Below are 21,284 nucleotides of genomic sequence, written 5' to 3' on the forward strand. Positions count from 1 at the left end.
TAGACAGTGAAGTCACTGTTTTTGTTGCAGGAATGATTACCATAAATACGCAGAAAAGTGACACTCAAGGAACCAGAGGGAAGCTCCCTGGCAAATTTCATTTTCACCCCGTTATCCTTTGCTCCGGGAGAGGGGTGATTGGAGTACAAGGTGTGTAGGAGGGTCTGTGTGTTAGGGTCCCCCCCACCCCCGCCCATGCTTCTTCCAAGTGGAGTGGCTGGGGGTGGGCACCATGCACCCACAGCACAGCACTGGCCACCTGGGCACCACAGGGTGGGATGTGCTGAAGCAGAGGGCAGAGAGGAGGGCACCTGGCACCTGGGTTGGAACAGAAGCATGTAAACCACAGACTTGCTCAACCCATGCCCTCTCTGCATCCATAGTGACCTGGCAGTGGGACTCTCCACTCTGGGCATGGGGGAGGGGGCACATGAGATGATTGAGATGGGGCTGTTTACCCCTCGGGACGCTGGGGAGGCAGAAAGCACAGGCCTAAAATGACTGTCTACATTTCTGAGAACACATAAGAGTCTTTGAGTTCTTAACAATTGTCAGGTCCTGTTCTCACCAGGGACACCACCCCATGAGGCTGGTATTATTATTCTCATCCCATGTTATGGATGAGGAAACTGAGGCCCCAGGGGAAGATGAATGATGTGGCCAAGGTCACAGAGCCGGTTGGGACAGAGTTGGAATTTGAAGTCAAGCCATGGGGCCCTGGAGCTTGGCACAGTACCTGTACACTGAGATTGCCATTTGGCTCAGAATGAGGCCATTTTAGCAAAGTGAAAGGAGGGAGAATTTTCAGGACTTTTGCTTCTTACTCCTGAATGGAAACCTGTGACTCTGAATGGGTCCTGTCTGCAAAGAATTTAACATCAGCGTTCCTGTTGTGACTCAGTGGGTTAAGATCCTGACACTGTGAGGATGCAGGTTCTATCCCTGGCCTCGCTCAGTGGGTTCAGGATCTGGCGTTGCTGCAACCTGTGGCTTAGGTTGCAGATGCAGCTCAGATCCTGTGTTGCTGTGGCTGTCGGGTAGGCTATCAGTTGCAGCTCTGATTCCACCCCCCACCAGGGAACTGTAGGTGCAACTGTAAAAAGAAAAATAAAAGAATTTAATATCAACAATAATCAGGAGCACTGGGGCCAGGTCTTAAATAGGAACCTTAGGAAGATTTTGTGATGAGCAGAATTATAGATGATGTAAGATCACACTTCTTCAAGGCTAGGTCTTTAGAAAAAGAAAGCAATCATTTCAATGGGCACAGGTGGCCTCTCTCTGCATGTCAGGCCAGCACCTCCCTAGGACACTGATGGGTCAAGGGGAGAAATTGTGGACCACTGCAAGTTTTGCAGAAGAGGGAATTTCATTTCATTGCTCCATGCAGACTCGCCTCTGACCCTGAGATGTGGCCCTCGGATGCCTGTATCCCTTAACCAGAGCTTGTCACTGCCCCCTCACAGCAGAGGCCACAGTGGCCCTCCACTCTCCAGTCTCCTTTTCTCCCCCCTGTACTAGAACTCTAGTTTATAATTGATTTGAATAAGATAAAGTCTGCATTTCCCAGCCTCTCTTGCAGCTGTATGAGCCAGGCCCTGTGCATTTATTCTGAGCCAGGCCCTATGCTAAATGCTGGTTAAGATAAAGGTACATAAGGTGTGAACCTGTCCTCAGGCAGCCAGTCTGTCCATCAGTCATTGATTTGGCAATCTGTTGAGTACTTAATTGATCTATCAATCAATCAGTATTTCAGCTACTTGATCAGTGGCCAGACTTTTGCCTTGTCAGCCATTGGTCCTAGTATTGAACTCTCAGGATGCATGGAGAGGGGACTTTGGACACAGTCCTGGGATTGTAGAATTTGATGCCAGGCATAAGGATGAACCTCCAAGAAATCAACATACCGTTATCTTACATCATACACAAAAATTAGCCAAAGACTTAAATGTAAGACTTGATGCTATTTTCTTCTCCCAGAATGAAATGTAAGGGAAAAACTCCTTCACATTGGTATTGGTAGTGCTTTTTTTGGATATGACACCAAAAGCACTTACAATGAAAGCAAAAATGGGCAAGTGGAATTGCATCAAACTAAAAAGCTTCTGTACAGCAAAGGAAACAGTCAACAAAATAAGGGAGGTCTCTGATGGCTTAGCGGGTAGAGACTTCTGTGTTTCTCACCTCTGTGGCTCTGATTGCTGCTGTGTGGCATAGGTTCAATGCCTGGCCCAGAAATTTCCACATACTGCCTGTGTGGCAAAAAAAAAAAAAAAAAAAAAAAACCCAAATAAACAGGAGAGAACCTGAAATAAACATTGAAACTCTCATTTAAAAAAAAAAAAAATGAAAAGGCATCCTATACAATGGGAGAAAATATTTGCAAAGCATGTATCTGTTAAGGGATTAATATCCCAAACAAGTGAATTCATACAACTTGATTGAAAAAATACAAATAACCCATTTAAAAATGGGCAAAGGACCTGAATCGACTTTTTTTTTTTTTCCAAAGAAGACATGCAAATGACCAAAAGGAAGGTGAAAAGTACTCAACATCACTAATCATCAGGGAAATGCAAAGCAAAACTACAATGAGCTCTCACCTCACATCTGTTAGGATGGCCATTCTCAAAAAGATGAGCTAACAAGTGTTGTTGAGGATATGGAGAGAAGAGACCCCTTTACATTCTTGCTGGGAATGTAAATTGGAACAGCCATTGTGGATAATAGGATGGAGGTTCCTCAAAAAATTAAAAGTAGAGCTACCGTATGATCCAGCAACCCTACTTCTGGGTACATATCCAAAGGAAATGGCATCTTTATCTCTAAAAGTTACCTGTAGTCCCATGTCGATTATAGCACTATTCACAATAGCCAGGATATAGAATCAACCTATTGTCTGTGGATGGATGAATGGACAAAGAAAATGTGCACACACACACACACACACACATATGCATGCCATGGATATTATTCAGCCAGAAAAAAGAAGGAAATCCTGCTATTTTCAACAACATGGATGAATCTGGAACATTATGTTAAGTGAAACAAGCCAAACAGAGAAGAACAAACACTACACGATGACACAAATATAATCTAAAATTGTCAAACTCATAGAAGCAACGAGTAGAGGAGTGTTTGCCTGGGAGTGGGCGGGGGGGGGGTAGAAGGAGTGAGATGTTGGTCAAAACATATAAACTTAAAGTTATAAGATGAATATGTTCTGGGAATATTATATACAACATAGCAATTATAGTCAATAACACTGTTATTATATACTTGAAACTTGCTGAGAGTAGATATTAAGTGTTTTCACCACACACACACACACACACACACACACACACACACACACACACACACACAGTGACTGTGTGAGATGATGGATGAGTTACCTAATTTGATTGTGGTGGGCATTTCGCAGTGTGCCCTCATAATGCTCTGGCATTCTTGGCTGTACTTACCTCCCTACCACCCTCTTCTCCCCACCTACTGCCACCTCCTTGGGGATCCGGGCCAGATGCCTTCTGAGGCCTCTTGTCCCCCCAGGATGGGGTGCTTCCAACCACCTCCCCATCCCTGTTCCCCTGGGTCTGCCTCTTGGATACAGAGTTTTTTCCCCTGTGACTCTTGTCCCTCTGTCTCTCCACATTTGAACTTTGTTTCTTAGGCAGATATTCTAAGGGGAAGTGGATGTATTAAAGAAAACACAGAGACCTTCCCATCTCTTGTGTTTGACAAGCCCCCTGCTCTCCTGCCACCTCTGTGCCACCAGACCACCCTCAGGATAGACAGAGAGAGAGTGCAGCCTGGGAATGTCCTTTGCAGGGGGGACTGTGGGGCTAAGCTGAGGGCTCAGCCTGAAAGGGCCAGAGAGGTGACCATACTGGGGGTCCAGGGGCACGAGCTGTGGGCTAGAAACACAGATAAAGGGACTTGTCACAGTGGGAGAAGGGACAAGCAGAAGGCAAATAGGAAGAGAGGTATGGGAATGGGCAGGGCCAGCCTGGCATCGCCCTTTTCTGTGTGGCTTGGGGCATTCTCCTAGGATGGCAAAAGCGCTTCTGACCCATATCAGTTACCTATTATTACAAGAAAAAGACTCCAAAATTGAGTGGCTTAAAACAATAACACCATTTATTTTGCTCAGGAATTGGCAACTTGGTTGAGGTTTTGCGGGGAGGGCTCATCTCTGCCCTGCTCAGGGTGACCTGAGGCTGGGGGCTGGAATCTTCTGAGTCTCGTCACTCCATGCTGGCAGTGGATGCCACTGTTGGCTGGGACTTCAGCTGGGGCTGTTGCCATCATACCTACATGTGTTCTGTCCAAGTGGCCATTTGGTTTCTTCACAGCACAGAGTTTCCAGGGTGAGCATCCCTAAAGGAGGTGAAGTCACCTGTCCTGACAACCTCCAGTATGACATAGTGTCACTGCTGTTCTCATCACAAGCCTACCCAGATTCAAGGGGAAGGAACTTCGATCCCACCCACTGAGGAAGGAGTGTCAGTTTCATAGTGTAAGAGGAATATATGGATGGGATATATTGGTGCTACCATCTTTGGAAAAGATTTATTGGCAAAAGATTTGGAAGCAACCTAAAGGCCCATCAACAGATAAATGGATAAAGATGTAGTGTATATATGTATAGTCCATGGAGTATTAGCCATAAAAAATAAAATTCAGAGTTCCTGTCATGGCGCAGTGGAAGCAAATCTGACTAGGAACCATGAGGTTGTGTTTGATCCCTGGCTTTGCTCAGTGGGTTAAGGATACAGTGTTGCTGTGAGCTGTGGTGTAGGTCACAGATGCGGCTCAGGTCTGTCATGCGGTGGCTCTGGTGTAGGCTGGTAGCTACAGCTCCGACTTGACCCCTAGCCTGGGAACGTCCATATGCTGTGGGTGCAGCCCTAAAAAGACAAAAGACAAAAAAAAAAAAGAAAAGAAAAGAAAAAAGAAAATCCTGCCATTTGCAATGATGTAGATGGATCTAGAGAGTATTATACTTAATAAGTCAGACAGAGAAAGACAAATACTCTGTTATCACTTAGATGTGGAATCTAAAAAATAAAACAAATGTGTATCACAAAACAGAAACAGTCTCACAGAGATACAACAGGACAAACTAGTGATTACCAGTGGGGAGATGGAAGGGAGAAGGGGCGAGATAGGGGGATCAGATTAAGAGATACAAACTGCTATGTAGAAAATAAATAAATAAGGATATATTGTATAGTACAGGGAAACATAGCTATTATTTTGTAATAACTTTAAGTGGAGTATAAGCTGTAAAGATAATGAATCATTATGTTGTACACCTGACTCTAATACAATATCGTAAATCAACTGTACTTCAATTAAAAAGATTAAAAAGAGGAGTTCCCTGGTGGCTCAGTGGGTTAAGGATCTGCCATTGTCATTGCTGCGGAAAGGTTCAGTCTCTGGCCTAGGAACTTCCACATGCCGCAGGCCTGGCCAAAAAAAAAACAAAAACAAAACAAAACAAAACAAAAAAACAAAAAAACACCAAAAAATACTTTTTTTGAAGAAAAGAAAGAAAATACTATTGGCAAAATGACTGTTCCTCATAGGCCTTTGTCAAGAGTCGCAGGCTCCACCCTCAATCCCATTTTTGTTTCCTGTTTTCTCTCCCGGATCCATATCCCTCATACCCCAAGTTTCAGCTCTCTCTTCTGCTTGCTACTCACAGACTTACATCTCCAGCCCTGACCCCCTGCAGGCAGGAGAAACTCCACCCATACAAAACCTACACTCTGTATCTCCCTGCCAAAGCCTGGTCTCCCTCGGAATTTCTGCCAGTACCCAGATGTGGCTGACTCCTGGGGAGCCCTCCATCCCCAAATCCATTCTCTCCGTCTTCCGGGCACATGGCCACTGGGGCAGAAACTCCATTTCACAGCCTTCTTTGCAACTGGATGTGGCCAGATGGCTATCAGCACCTTCCTCCTCACTTGTTCAAGAGGACCCTGCTTGCCCTGGACTTCCTCTCTCTCCCCTTCCCGTGGGTGGGCCCAATGCCTACGAGCACAGTATCCTAGGGGATGAAGGAACACCAACACGGCAGGTGGGGGGGAGGTCCCTGAATGACATCATGCATGAAGCAGAGCAGCCTCACCAGCACAGATAACAGAGTCCCAGGAGAAATTTCCTTCTGAGTCACTGTACTCAGGGGTCTCTGGCACAGCAGCGTAGCCCATAGGCTAAGAACTCAGGATCACATTGTCCTTCCTCTCTCCTTTCCAGCCCCTGCTCTTCACTGCATCTGGTCCATTCTCCTTCCTCGCTGTCCCCTGCTACTGTCCTTGCTTTGCCTGTCGTGCAGCCCCTCCCCTGCTCCCAGCTCTCTCTTTCTTCTCTCTGAACCACCTTATGCCTTCATCTCTATCTCCAGTCCTCCTGTTCCATCCCATGATGGCACTCCTCTGCTCCAAGACCTCTGATGGCTCCCTACTGCTTATTGAAGCACAGGGTACATCTGTTCCCACCACATCCCCAGCCACTCCCTCTGCTCAGCCACCTCCCTGACACCTCCCTAACAGGCTGTCCTGTCTCCATGCCTTGGATCCTGTTGGTTACTCCTCCTGTTTTCCTGAATCCCCCATTTTCCACCCATCAAATGGCTCTTCAGCTCAGGTGTTACCGCCTCCCTGATGACTTCCGCATCTTCTTTTTGGAATTAACCCTGTGAGGATGGCCCTTATCACAGCCTCCTTAAGGCAGCGCTTGTTCCTGTGGCTCATTAGACTGGATAGTACATTATTTGAGGGTAGACACCATGTCCCAGTCACCTTCTCACTGCTTCCATGCCTAAGAGGATGCTAAGTATGCAGTAGGTATTCATTACATGCTTGCCAGTGAACACTCACTTTCTATGTCTGGAGGATCACAGCTTAGAAGGGCAGTCATTTTGCTACAGGTGACAGAGGTTGTAGTCCCTTTCACCTTGGGGACTTCCCCCAGGGAACCCGAAGGGAGGCAGGAGGGGCTGCCCTTCCCACTTTTCCCTGAGGGCTGGGGAAGCAGCAGCCATGGACTTTCTGTCTGCTTTGAGGGCAGTGCCTGTCAGTTGAAGTACTCAGGCTTTACAGGGATGGGCTTTGGAATGAGACACCTCTGGCCTTGAATTTCAGCTCACCACTTGTTAGCTGTGTGACTTCAGGCATGTTACCTAACCTCTCTGAATCTCACTTATATTTATTTATTTGCTTTTAATTTAATTTAATTTTTGATGGCCACACCTGTGGCATATGGATGTTCCCGGGCCAGGAAATGAATCCGAGTCACAGTCACAGCAATGCTGGATCCATTTAACCCACTGAGCCGGGCCAGAGATTAAACCTGCACCTCCTCAGTGACCCGAACTGCTGCAATCGAATTCTTAACCCACTGCACTGTGGTGGAAACTCCTTCTCTTTTTTAACATGAGATAAATATAGTCTAATAGATTATTAATAGGTTAATATAGATTAATACTTATTTCCTAGAGATCTTATAGGAATTAAAAAAAAAAGATAATATAAAGCTCTTGGCACAAGGAAAATGCTCACTAAATTATATTAATCTATTTTCTTTCCTGTGGTCTGAGACTTTTGCTGAGAGGGCATACGGAAGCCTCCAGTGTAGGCCTGGCCCACTGGAATCCTTGCTGTTGGATGGGGTTTCCCTGTGGACAAAAATCAGAAAATGTGCACTGTCTCAGCTGTCTTGGTCCCAGCTGGGCAGTTTGCTGGGTGCTCCCTGAAGGTAGAGAAGAGGAAGCAGGGCTGGAATCTAGTGGGGCTGGAGAGAGGGGCCAACCCCAGAGGGACAGGCTTAAACCATCTCAGGCTGAAATCAATAGCTAAGGGTCCATTGACAAGGGTACAGAGCTGGGAAGGCAGCTGTAGCTTTTAGGCAGCCAAGGGCCCCCTACATCAGGTGTGCTGTCAGAATCGTCCCACAATGGTCAGTCTGCTGTGGTATAAAAGATCTGGACTCCAGATGACCAGGCCTGGCTTCTAGGAGAGGGAAGGTGCTGAGGGCAGCTGGAAGACAGCCTGCATATGGTGGGGTCAGAGAGGAGGCTCCATTCTCCCTCTTACCCCACACGCTCAGCCTGAAGGCAGCAGACTACATCCAAGTCCTCCTCACTGGCTAGGAGGATCCCCAGGTAGCTGGATCTGCAGGTTGCAGCTATCTGAGTGGGGCTAGAATAAGTGGGTCCAGTGGCGTGCTAGTAAATGCTTCATAACAGCTCTCTGAGGGGAAAGCCTTCACTTATGGTATCTGCCAATTGCTGTGGTGTAAATACTCCCAGCATGGCTGATTTCAAGCTATCATCATAGCAGGGGTTGGGAAGAGATGCGCACAGTTGGCTCTTGTGAGCCAGGTTGAGCTGATTCCAGCATACTACTGGGCAGAGCCTGATAGCTGCATTAGGGTTAGGTCGATTTGTGTGGCTTCAGTGTACCAAGAGGTAAGGGCCACTATGGAGTGGTGAAAAGCACAAAAAAGATGGCCCTGGAGTCCTAACAGTTTATAATCCTAATCCCAGCCCTGCCACTTCCTGGCTGTGTGATCTTGGGCAAGTCACTTTATCTCTCTGTGCTTCAGTTTCCTCATCTATAAAGTGGGGCCAATGATAGTGCCCACTTCATAGGGTTATTGTGAAGGTTGCATATGTTAACACTGGCCTGCAGTAGGTTGTCATAAAGTGTTATTCCTTATAGCTAATTATACAGAGTAGTTGGAATGTCGCCTTGGTCAGGAAAATGTAAAAAGGAAAAACCCAGAGTCCCTCAGGGTGTTTCCCAAAGGCATGCTCTTTTTATATTTGATTCTTGGATTTCCTTTAAGATCAGAGATTTAAAATATGCAGGCCCAGAAATTACCTGAAATGATTTTCCAATGTTGAGCATACATGTACTTATTTCTATAAAGAGGGGCCATTGCCTTTAGTAGATTCTCAAAAAAAAAAAAAAAAAAAAAAAAGCTGTGGTTTCTGCATCCATCCCTCAGCCCACAAAAGGCTTAAGACCTATTGATGCGGAGGGTATAGAATTCCCACTCCACAGGAGCTGCCCCTGGAGGAAGTAGGGGAGGGATGTTTCTAAAGCCCGTGAGAGAAAACTGTCAGAGACACACAGAGAGATGCAAAGAAATCAGCCCAGAACTCTGAAATGTGTCTTCCTTGTTAGACTTAAAACTGAGAAAGCTTCCAGCAGCAGGGCAGCCAAGCTGCTCCCATACATGCATCCCTGTTCCTGCTTTCTCATCACCCCTTCGGGTCCTAGGAGTCTCCTTTTCCTTTCTCCAAGCTCCACCTACACCCTGCTCCTGCACTCTCCAGAATCTGGCATAGGTGGTCCCCAAGGGCCAAGTGCAGGTATATGTGGGAGGCATGATTCAAACTCGCTCGAGTGGTGTAAGTGATAGCATTTGTGTTCTTTATGGTTGTGTCTTGTTTCTTTTAGATTTCTGTAGTTACACTATAATGATTGAAGGTAGGGTTAGTGTAGACTTGACTTAGCATTGATTTGCTTCTGTTTTGAGTTGGAGGCTGTCTTCAGTTTTTTTCCAGTAACGTGGAAGAGGGGGGGAGGTAGGTTTACAATGTCACTCCCTGGGATTTTTTTTTTTTTTTTTAAGGGCCGCATCTGTGGCATATGGAAGTTCCCAGGCTAAGGTTCAAATATGAACTGCAGCTGAGACCTCTGCCACAGCCACAGCAACACCATATCCAAGTCGCATGTGTGACCTATGCCACAGCTTGCGACAACACCAGATCCTTAACCCACTGATCGAGGCCAGGGATTGAACCCTCATCCTCACGGACACTATATTGGGATCTTAATCCATTGAGTCACAATAGGAACTCTGACCCCATGGGATTTTCTTGTTGTTGTTGTTTTTCAAAGACAATTGCTTCTTCCTGGATTGGTATTGTGTGAGAGGGGTTCAGGGCTAAAATGAATAGATCTCTAACCAAAGATCTTAATAGGGATAAAAATTACTTTTGACAAATCCCACTCTAAATCATTGTAGTGGGCAACTCTGAGCACCAAAAACGAACAAGAGTTACAATGTCTGAGGGCTTTGTCTCCTTTGTCAACAAGAATATGTGGTTTAGAGGTACAAGCCACCAACCAGTGACCCCCTGGAAGGCCACCACCAAGAGAGCTGCTTCCTGACTCCAGTTCTGGGTGACCCTGTCTGTGGCTTGCTGAGGAGTCTACTGATGTTCTACCCTAACTCCCACCCTTGCTGCTGTTACTCCCCTGAGTAACAGAACCCTGAGTTTATTTCAGGCAACAGTGTACCCAACTAAACAGGTCCCAGCCTTCCTTGCAGCTAAGTGTGGCCATGTGGTTAGAGTCTGCCCAATGAGGTATAAGCTGAGAAGTTGTCAGTGGATTCCAGAAAGTCTCATTAAAAGGGAGGGGACCCTTTTACCTCTTTTCACTGCTCCTTCCTGTTGCCTGGAATGAGGTGATGGTTGCTGAGCTCAAGCAGCCATCTTGGACTTAGATGATGCGAGGAGGAAAGCTTCCTGGTGGCAGAGTTCCCACTGGGGCTCAGCAGGTTCAAAACCCAATGTAGTCTCTGTAAGGATGCGGCTTCGATGCCTGGCCTCACTCAGTGGGTTAAGGATCTAGTGTTGCCACAAGCTGTAGCATAGCTTGCAGATGTGGCTTGAATCTGATATTGCTGTGGCTGTAGCGCAGGCTGGCAGCTGCAGCTCTGATTTGACCCCTAGCCCAGGAACTTCCATATGCTGCAGGTGCAGCTGTAAAAAGAAAAAAAAAAAACAACCCAAAAAAACAAAAAACTTCTTGGTTGGTCTGATATAGCCAAAGACAGAGCATCCTGGGTCCCTGATAACCAAGGGCCATTTTTAGCCTGGACTGTCCACCTCCATCCTGAGAGAAGAGAATATCCATATTCTTTAAGCTACTCTTTAAGGGTCTTTGTCATCGTCAGCAGATGCAGTTTCTAACTGATATGTGGAAGCTCACTGGGCCTCATTTTGTGGAAGGGCAAAGGTGTCCACAGTTCCTCTAAGCCAACTGCTACTTCTGCTCTCTCTGGAAGAATCATCCTGCCCAAGAGGGCCCAATTCTTTCACAACTTTCCTCCATTCCGTCTCCATGCCACTCCCCCATCCCTTTCTGTCTTCCTTCCTTCCCTTTCTCACCTTCCCTCTAACATTTATCGAACATCTACTATGTTCCAGGTACCATGCTGGCTGTCAGAGCTAGAAAAAGGTACAGGAGACAAACCCTCCTGCTGTGTTCAGGGCCCAGGCTGTGAGGAAAATGTAGAGAGTATGATGGGATGGACAGGTACTACAGGAGCAATGAGAAGGGCACTGAATCCAATGTGAAGAATGTGGGGGGCTTCCGGGAGGAGGTGATGCTGGCCTGAGATTTGAAGCAGGAGTTTTGAGTTGCTGGTAATTATGGAGAGAAGACAGAGGACAAAGATTCCAGGCACAGGGACCAGCACAGTGCAGTACAGTGGTTAAGGACTCTGGCTCTGGAGCCCAGATATGTGACTTCTCTTTAGTCCTTGGTTTCCTCACCTGTAAAAGGAGGAGACAATGGTAATAGGACTAGATGAGTGCCTCGAGGTAAGAGTGCCATGCATGCTGCTTATTAACACTATTATTGTTGATCAGTGTGTGGCCCATGGTATGCACAGACAGATGCCACTTTGGAGGCAAGCTTCACAGAGGCCATAAGTGACTTGTCCACAGTCACCTAATGATGAAGAGGCACCACTCAAATCCATAGGGTCCTCATTCCTAGTCCAGTGGCCTCTTTATACCTCTACTCACTTCTATTCCATTAAGTGCTAAGGGAAGGCAAAGTGAGGGAATAGTCAGTGGGTGGTGGTGGGAAAAAGCTGGAGGGCTTCCTGGAAGAGATGAGTCTTGAGAGAGCTTTGAGGAATGGGGAGGAAGGAAGGGATTCCAAGGAAATAGTGTATGATGAGCACCACCAGCCAAGGTGTTGAGGGGCTAGCTGGTGGGTAAAAGGTCTGGATTGTGAAGACTGGTGAGACACAAGGTATAGCAGGCAAAGAGAGACCAGGTCAGAAGATGAACCATGATGATGGTGCTCTCATAGCCAGATAGTAGAGTCAGAACTTGAGCCAGTGAATCCCAGGGAGTCACAGATAGTTCTTGAGCAGGGAGTCTGGTCATCATGAAACTATATTTTGGGAAGAGAGAAGGGAATAAATCTGTCTTTACTAAGAGCAAGTAGGGGCTAGATAGTAGGTTGGGAATTTTCACATTAATAATTTCGTTTGAGCCTCGCGACAGTCCCTGTTAGGTTGGTACCAACAGTCCTATTTTACAGATGATAAAACTGGGGCCCAGAAGAACTGAGTGAGTTGAGCCAGTGGTGGGGCTAAAAGTTTAATTTAGGGCTGCCTGATCCCAAATTGTGTGATCTTTGCACATCACCACATGGCTTTAAGCCATGCTGACACTCAGAATGCCCCTTGTGCTATGGATGTCCCATCAGGAACTGCTGTTGCCTCATCAGGGGCTCAAGAGTCCTTTTGCAGCCCAGACACCTCCCTGGGTAAGCTCGGGGGTCACACTGGGCAGAGAGAGATCAGTATTCCTGGAACTTTGGGGGATCCTCAGCACAAGGTAGGGTAAAGTGCTAGCTAGGGCTCTGGGTCTAAGAGAAATGGCTTCCCAGCTTTGCACTAACTGAACTTAAACCTCACCTGAGGGAGGCAGCGGGATGAGCCCTAAATTGGGAGTCTGGCTGGAGGTGACTGACACCTGAGGAAGTGAAATGATGTGACATCTATATTCACTTCAAATTAATGGGGTGGGAGAGGCAAGGTGAACTGGGTAGGGAGGGAACAGGATTGGCCATGAGTAAATAACTGTTGAGGCTGGGTGATGGGTTTATGGGAGTCTAGTATACCATTCTCTCTACCTTTGTGTATGTTGGAAAATCTCCATAATAAAAAGTAAAATAATAATAATAGCGATAACACCGATAACTTAAAAAATATACAACAATTATGCCCACCACACTCTCTCCCTGCTGAAACAGAATCTCCGCCTCCTAGGAATTGTTATGCTTTCAAATCCTCTCAGGTAAGAGCAAAAAAGGTGAGAACCTCTGAGTAGACTGCGTCACTCACTAGCTATGTGACCTCAAGCTTCTCTGGCAGAGCCTCAGTTTCCTCATCTGTAAAATGGGGGTAAATGTTCTAACAGCCTCTTGGAATTGTTGCGAGGTTTAAATGGGATGATACAGGATAATATGGGCTGGGCATAGTCCATAACAGAATGAACAGATCATCCTGAGCTTTGCAGTTGCTCCAAGCACCACCGGACCTATAGCCTCAGTAGGTGAGGATCCCTACACCACTAGGTGCAGAAGAGGCCATCACATGGCCTTGCAGCAAGAAGCCTCACCTTATAGGCAACTTTTACACCTTTTGCAAAGCATGGGGAATTCATTAACTAGGAGAGCTTTTCATCTACTATTTCTTACTGCTTAAAGACCACCCAGCGCACAGACACCAGGGTCACTCAGGGTCACTCGGTGTCACCAACAGAAGTACAGATGGGGGCAGCGGTTGAATAGAGGGACAAGCTTGAGTATTCTCTGCTGGCCTTGCCACTGACTTCCAGGACTTAGCCTCAGTTTCTTCATCTGTGTTAGGGGTAAGTGTAGAAAGTGACAGTCTTTGGCAAGGCATAGGCAGGTCATAGGAAATAATCAGAGAATGAGGGTGAATGAATGCATGAATGTGTGGAGATCACTTCGCTTTGGCAGGCAAGGTGTCCTGTCGGAGTCTGGGCGGCCATAGGCCATAGGAGTTCCCTGGGTGGGGGAGGGGCCCTTGACACCTGGGCCAACTCTTCTAGGACAGAGAAAGAGAGCCAGGGGCCCACAACCAGAAACTAGAGCAGGTGGAGAAGCGCGGAGGATGTGTTTAGCAGCGGGAGAAGAGAGAGGAACTACAAGGAGGGGGCTCCGGGACACCACTCCTAAAATGATACCAAGGTGGAGGCGCGGGGTCTTGGAATGACCACCCAGCCGGCGACCTGAGCCCTGGCCAGGGTTCCGGGTGTCCTGGCCGCTCCGCTGCGCTCCGCAGCGCCGCCTGGCGGACACGCCGAGTTCCGCTCGGGCTTCAGCGGCAGCGGGCCGGCGCTCGGGGATCCGCAGGCGGTTCAGCAGACAGCTGGAGAGGGCCTGGGGCGGCAGCGCGGATGGGGCGGCTGTTCCCCGTTGGCTGTGTCGCACCTGGCCTGGACCTGCAGCAGTTATTGGCACCCTCCCCTCACTAACCCCGCGCCCTGGCTGACTTAGCTCCTTCTCACACGTCGGGGAACGCTTTCTTCCCCCAACCCCCGGCCCCTAGCTCCCAGCTCCAGAATTTTGCAGCCCGGAAGAAGCTTTCATTAAAATTTCAGGGCGTTTTGAGTTTGATTTTTGTTAATAAAATACCGGGAGTGGGCGTGAAGGCACGAACGTGCCCAGTTCGTCTCCCTAACAGTCTCAGACTTGAAATTCCAGGACTGGGGAATTTCTGTGTCCTTCCCCGCCCAAGTGGGTCCTGGCGGGCGAGGCGTGGTGGCCCAGGAACCCCTGTAGGAAGGCGCGAGGCCAAGGAGGGCGTAGCGTGTGGGGCGGAGTGGCCGGGGGATCGGGGCTGGTGCTGGTGCTGGTGAGAGGTGAGCAAGGGCCTCGCCTTCACGTCTCAAGCCGTGGGCACTGGAGTCTGTCGGGACTGGGGCCGCAACACCTCCTAGAACGTCCTCCCATTCCATTTAGGGGGGAGGGTGTCTGTCCAAGAGCCTGAGGGCGACAACCCGCCCCATGATTTGAGGTTCTCAATCCACCGGGCCTAGCCGGGCCCAGCCCAGCCTGTCTTTGCCGTACCAGAGTGGGAGTAGGGCTGCAGCGTCTCGGGCGCCAGCTCCGGTTCCTCCAGTCGGCGAGTGCGGGCAGGCGGCTCGGAGGCGCTGAAGGCTGCCTGGCTCCGTGTAGGCGGCACGGAGGCTGTCTTCCTCTACCAAGTCCTCTCCAGGTGGAGGCCTGGGAGCTCCCCGTGGCGTCCCGGAGGTCGCTGGGGCTGTTTTGCGTGCAACCCGGGAACAGGCCCCTCAGGCGTGAGACTGACGCTGGGGGGAGAGTGGAAAATCTCAGAGTCACCAACCCCCGAGCAAATGGCAGCAGGGGCCGCGCGGTTGAATGACCGAGGCCGGAGGCCGAAGGACTGCCTCTGCGCCGCGGTGAGCTTCCCGAGGCAGTAGGGGGAGCTTGACACCTAGGAAGGCCGGGGGCTCGGAGAATCCAGAACTGCCTGACTCCGGAGAGAGGAGAGTTCAGGGTGCGCGCTCAGCGCCGCGACTCCGGGGTCGCAGGATCCCAGGAAAGGCACGCTCTGGACCCAGAACTCCTGTGGACCCGGCGGGGCAGCGCCCAAAAAGCCAGAAACCAAAGCTCGTCCCCGGGCCTGGAGAGCATGGGTGTGTGTGTGTGTGTGTGTGTGTGTGTGTGTGTGTGAGAGAGAGAGAGAGAGAGAGATGGTGGGGGGGCCGCTTGGACACTATCCTCCCCCCGCAAAAAAAAAAAAAAAAAGAAAGAAAAGATTAGAGCTCTTCTCTGCTTGATTCCTTGTGCGCTTTAGGCAGCTCAGTCCCGCTGCTCAAGTTGGGGAGACAAAAGGGAGCGGTGCGCACTGCGGGGATCCGCGCCAGGATAGAGGGTCCCTCCACCCCGCGCCTCGGCGGAGCAGAGCTTGAAACCCAGAACCTCAGACGGCGTCCACCTGGTCGCCCCAACGAGGCCGAGAATGGGAGCCCAGATCCTGACCTGGCCGGATTGGTAGGGGCTTCTGGATCCCGGGCCCCGGTGCTCTGTCCCGCGGCGCAGACGGGGATAGACTGCAGACTGCGGAGAAATCGGGACGTGGAAAAGCAGCCGCGGCGCCAGCCAGCCGCGGGTCCGGCCTCTGGAGAGAGGAAGCAGCCGGGCGGGGAGGGGGTTGCCTGGAGGGGTAGGCTGGTGGCTGCCTCTGGCCCTCGGCAGCCAGAAGAAGAAGCGAAGAGCAAAACTCCTTTTCTCCCTAGGGACAAGAGGGCTCCGGCGCGCTCTCCTCCCCAGGCCTGGGAAACAGGTTCTCAAGCGCCCTCCGACCTCCAATCGATCCCAGTCTCCCGCCTGCGACAGGGGATGCTTGGAGAGCGAGGAGAGGGACGCGGGGAGCGGCACCTCCCCCAGGCCGAGGCTGGGCGGCCGAGTCCCGACCTGCGCCGCTCTGAGCAAAACGAAACTCAAACTCCCAAAATTCTCGACAGGGGAATTTTAAAAATTCCCCACCCCCCTTTCCTTTCACTTTTAACAAACCAGCAGCTGGGGGAAAAATTAAACGAAATGAGCGATAGCTAAGGACGCTATCTTTCCAAACTGTGAAACCCCTTTAAAAAATATTTTCGAAGGCCAGCCCCACAACTGGCCAGCTCTTCTGAAGCCTATGCCTCTTCCTGAAAATCACATCAAAACAGTCGGAAATGCGGCCAAGGTCCTGGGATGGAGTAGCCGAGAGGCCCAGAGAACCCGCTGCTGCTGAAACCGCCATGCTCTTCTTTCTCTTTAACCAAAAAATAAAAAAGATAATAATAAGAAGTAAAACCTTTTAATACATCAAATATACGGAATTTTAATCTTTAAAGCGATACATTGTCTATTATTTTAGTACATGACGTAAACCTTACTTGTCCCCTTCTCAGCGGGTGGACTTAAAAATTAAAAATAGTTAAGTGTTCCTTTTAAAGAACAAAATAAGGCAAATGAGGTTTTGGAATAGAATTGTTTTTCCTTTTTTTTTTTTTGTTTTCTTCCAGAATACATACAAAAAAATACCCATTCTCTTTCGATGGTATACACCTTAAAAATAATTGCAATTTGAAATCAGAGCTGACAAATTGTGACTTGTTTTGTTTTTTTTTTCATTTTTTGTAACAAACATGCATGTAAATTTGTGTTTCAATCAGACATTAAATAAGAACGTACAATACAATCATAGCAATTTTAAAGTAACATTAAAGAGAAGACCTCTAGTTCTGTGGCGGTTTTGTATTTATTTATAATCTACAAGGGACGGGAGGGTTTGTTTTCCACATTTTTACCCTCAAGTTTTAATTTTTTCCCCCTCTTCCTTTTTACCTACGGAGCTCAAACTAAATAATGCACTTCTGAACCACGGGTCCGCTTGGAGCTAACATAAATAAATACCAGTGTCCACCGATGCAGTCCTCAGATGAACACTTTCTCAATTATTTTTTCCTTCTTTTTCTATAAAAAGTCAAATGATATTTTTCAACTTTTATAAAGTTTGGGTGGAGAGATGAGAGGTGGGGGAAAGGGGAGTTTCCCACCCGGTCTCTGTCGCTGTTTCGGGTAGATAGATACGGTACATTTTTTTTTCCTTTCCTGGCCCGGGTCATCCCCACGCCCGGGAGACAGGAGCCTCTGCCCTGTTCCCGCCCCTCCCTCGGCTCCTCCCCACCCCCCCCAGTTCTTTACTCTTCTTCGATGGCCCTCCCAACCGCCCTCACTGGTACCCCAGTGCCGAGGCCGTGGTCAGTCTCTGTCCGTAGAGAGCGTAGGGGGAGTAGTAGGGTCCGGTGGCGGCGGGCACCGGCACGGGAGCGCCGGGCGTGGGGAGCGGGCTCTTGGAGTAGGGGTGATAGCGGCTGCTGAGTCCCAGCGCGTGGTGAGGGCTGCGTAGCGCCAGCGTCCCGGGGCTGCCTGGAGCGCCCGACGTGGGGATGTGCATGTGGCAAGCCATGGCGGCCGCTGCGGCGCTGGCCAGAGACGAAGAGCTGGGGTAGCCCGACAGCAGTTTGTCTGTCCCGGGGAAGGCCGTATGGGTCCGCAAGTGGCTCAGCAGCTCTTCGGACGTAGCGAAGCGCTTGTCACAAGGCCCGTTGGCCGACACCCAGTTGCAGATGTGGGGGAGTGGGTCGTTAGGGAGCATGAAGCCGTAGGGGTAGAGGGGGTGGCCGGCCAGAGAGGGCGGTGTAGCGCCGGCGGCGGCTGCAGCGGTTAGCGATGAGTGCACACCGTGCAGCGGGTGTGTGGGGTACACCAGCGGGTATCCGGACTTGAGAGCCGCAGCCGCCGCGGCTGGATCGTGAGCGCACGATGCGCTGGCTGCCGCTGCCCCAGCCAGGTGGCTAGCGCAGTGGTAGCTGAGGCAGTACGGGTCCCGGCACAAACTGGCTGTCATCACGGACGGCGGCGACGCCCCAGCCAAGGGGCTCGAGCCGGCGGGCTTACTGCAGCCCAGGGAGCCCGCCGCGGCCGCCGCCAGCTGCGCCCCCACCAGGCTGCCGGGCTTGGTGGGGTCGAGCGCCACGCCGTGTGGCAGGAACTGGGGCGGGTAGCCGGCATAGGCCCCAGCCAGGCTGCCTGGGTAGGTCATGCCTGCGGGAGGCAGAGGGAACACAGTCTGGCCCGGCTTGTAGGGCGATACGGGGGCTACCAGCCCAGAACCCAATACCGAGGAGGAGGTTGGCGCGCTGGGGCCCGAGCCCGAGCTGGAGCCCGATGAGCCGCCGCAGTCCGAGCCTAGAGCTTTGCCCCCGGGGCCCCCATCTGGGTGCTGGTTCACGTCCACATTAATCCCGCCGCCACAGCTAATCCGGCCGTGCGCCAGCCCCGTGGGTCCCCCTTCGGCCGAGGTGCCCCCAGAGCCCTTGCTGCCGCCACCGCCGCCGCCTGCCTCTTGGTCCTTCTTGTCGTCCTTGCCCTCCGGGCCGCCCCCGGCCGAAGGCAGCATGCCTCCTGGCGAGCAGGCCGAGGCGCTGGAGCTTGGGCTGCCTGTCCTGGGCGTGAATGGCTGGCAGGTGGCGCTCGGTACCCGGAATCCGGATTTCTCCGTCGAAACCCCCCCGCCGCCGCCCCCGCCGCCCCCGCCTCCGCCGCCGCCGCCTCCCGGCTCCTTCTTATCCGAGCCCGGTTTGGAGTACGGCTTGAAACTCGACTTGTCCTCCACGCCGATGTCGCTTAGCTTGAGGGGGCCCGACTTTGCGTCCTTGTCGCCCCCGGCGCCGCCGCCAGCACCGCCCGCGCCGCCCCCGTTGGAAGCGACGGAGGAGAGTTTGGAAGAGGGCGAGGGGTCGGGCTTCCCGATCTGCGAGCATGTTTGGGCCAACAGCGCCAGCGGGCTCTTCTTGGCATCAAGCTGTGGGGTCAGACGTGGGGGGGGGGGGGAAACAAAGAAAGAAGGGGAAACCCTTTAGAATCCTGGCTTTTAGGTTTCAAACGCACCTCTGTAATGACCTGCAAAGATCCTCCCAGCCCCAAGGCGCAATTCTAGGCGACACCCCTTCTACATACACACATTCTTGCTTTTGAGAAAGGCGACAGCACCCTTCCCCCCCCCCCCCCAACCCCACCATCAGGATCTTCTCCGTCCTCTCAGGGATAAATGGATTTGGAAACAAAACAAAACAAAACAAACCGCACAAAATGTTTTGGTTTCTGACTCTTTGACCTAGAACTGTAGCCCTCTCCCCCACCCCATCCCTAATTCTTCCGAGTAAGGGCTAGGGCAGTTGGCGCCTTAGAGGCTGTGCACAAATAACCAGCTTCTGGGGAACCGGAGGACTGCGACTTTGGAACCAACCATATTTTGGACTCCAGTAGGTCTTCTGGGCTGAAAGTAAGGGGGCCTGAGTCGTGGAAGGCGTTTTAATACCAAAGGGAGAAACAAGTTTTGGCTGCCTTGTCTCTCAGCATTCACACCCCGTTCTACCTCCTCCCCCCTTTCCACCCTAGTTTTAAGGTGCGGGAGCACTATCCTCTCCCCCCATCCCGAAGCTGAATCACTCCGATACCCCCACCTTCCAACCCCCAGATCCCGAGAGCAGCAGCCGGGTGGTGGTCCCAGCGCGATCCGGGGATAGGGTCTTTACCTCTATGGGGCTGACAGGAGTGGAAGGCAAGGGCTGCAGGTATTCGGGGTGCAAAATGTGGCCAGTCCGTGCGGTCAGCATCTTCAGCACCTTGATAGGCAGGCGGTTAGCCTGGCGGAGAGGGTCAGAGGGGGGCACGGCGTGCACAAAAGGCTTGGTGCTGCCGGCCGGGGACGAGCCTGGGCCGGGGCCGGAGCTATTTCCAGAGAGCGCGCTGGTCCAGGCAGGGTCCGCACTGCTGCCGCCGCCGCCGCCGCTGTGCTTACTGCTTCTTAGGGCAGAAAGCGAGGGCGCTGTGCTCATGACCCACCCGCGCGCATGGGAGCAGCGGGGGGAGGGCTCCGCGAGGCGCGGGGCGGGCTCGGGGCTGCGCGCTCGCCCGGGGAGCAGGAGCAGCAGGAGGAGCTGGCGAGGCGGCCACCGGCGCCCAGCGCGCCTTCTCGGCGCCTGGAGCCAGAAGCGAATAATCCTGGGTGGCCCGCAGCGGAGCCGTGGCCGAGCGGGAGGAGCCGGCCCGACTGCGGGAGTGCCGGGTGGCTCGCCGTATCCGCCTCGGGCTGTGCCCCTGCGCTGCGCACTCGCGGCCCGGCGCTGGCGCTGCGCTCTGCGATGTGAGCCGCTGCCTGTCCAGCCGGGGCTCTGGCGAGGAAACTCACTTCAAAAGCAGCTGCACCGAGGGGGAGATTAAAGCCTTTGCCGCCTTCCAATCAAATGGGAGCCCGAGGTGATTGGAGGGTCAAGGGGATGTGACGCGTCCCGCGCCGCTGCTGCCGCCGCCGCCAGGACTCTCAGCACTGGTTTTAATGGGCAGCTCCCACTTCGCCTCTCCCCCTGCGTGTCCCCTCCCTTGATTTCGCTCGGAGGACGAGCTGGACATTTATTCTACGTTTGCTATCTGCCGCCTCCCTCTTTTTTCTTCCTCGTCGTCCTTCCTTTCCCCAGCTCGAGAATAAACTGAAACCTTTTGCAGGAGGGTGCGTATGAGGAATAGATTGAGGGTGTTCGTAAGGAGCTCCGGCAGGAATCTGGACCACAGCCGGACTGTCAACTCCAGGGACGCACAGGGGGCGCACACAGTAAATATTCTCTCCTCCTCCTCAGTAACTGAAATCAATTGCGGTGCGGCCGCCTGGGTAAGGAAAGGTGGGGAGCAGGCGTTGGAGTTGGTCCGGCTGCCCGCCCGCTTTGATTTCTTGAGATTCGGCGGCGGAGAAACCAGAAGTCAGGTGGGAAGAGGAGGCGGTGGAGGCACGTCTCCGCTGGGTGTGCTAGGCTCCCCGCCCTTCCCGGCCACGTGACGCCCGGGGATGCGCAGATT

General features: G+C 51.5%; 2 protein-coding genes across 2 annotated transcripts in view; one reads left to right on the forward strand and one right to left on the reverse strand.

The window, feature by feature from the left end:
• LOC106507128 overlaps positions 1 to 16,529 on the forward strand; it is a 135,044-nt gene extending 118,515 nt beyond the window's left edge. Inside the window, exon 7 of the mRNA XM_021073149.1 lies at positions 15,673 to 16,529. Within this exon, the coding sequence (XP_020928808.1) occupies positions 15,673 to 16,433 (761 nt within the window). The 3' untranslated portion in view covers positions 16,434 to 16,529. The remainder of the gene's footprint in view (positions 1 to 15,672) is intronic.
• ZNF503 (zinc finger protein 503) lies at positions 16,679 to 21,042 on the reverse strand. Its single transcript, XM_021073148.1, has 2 exons — positions 19,967 to 21,042; positions 16,679 to 19,233 (listed from the first exon to the last, which is right to left on the reverse strand). Exons 1-2 carry the CDS (start codon positions 20,267 to 20,269, stop codon positions 17,599 to 17,601), a joined length of 1,938 nt encoding a protein of 645 aa, XP_020928807.1. The 5' UTR covers positions 20,270 to 21,042; the 3' UTR covers positions 16,679 to 17,598.

This window comes from Sus scrofa, chromosome 14 (genome assembly GCF_000003025.6).
Source record: "Sus scrofa isolate TJ Tabasco breed Duroc chromosome 14, Sscrofa11.1, whole genome shotgun sequence".
NCBI classification, from domain to species: domain Eukaryota; kingdom Metazoa; phylum Chordata; class Mammalia; order Artiodactyla; family Suidae; genus Sus; species Sus scrofa.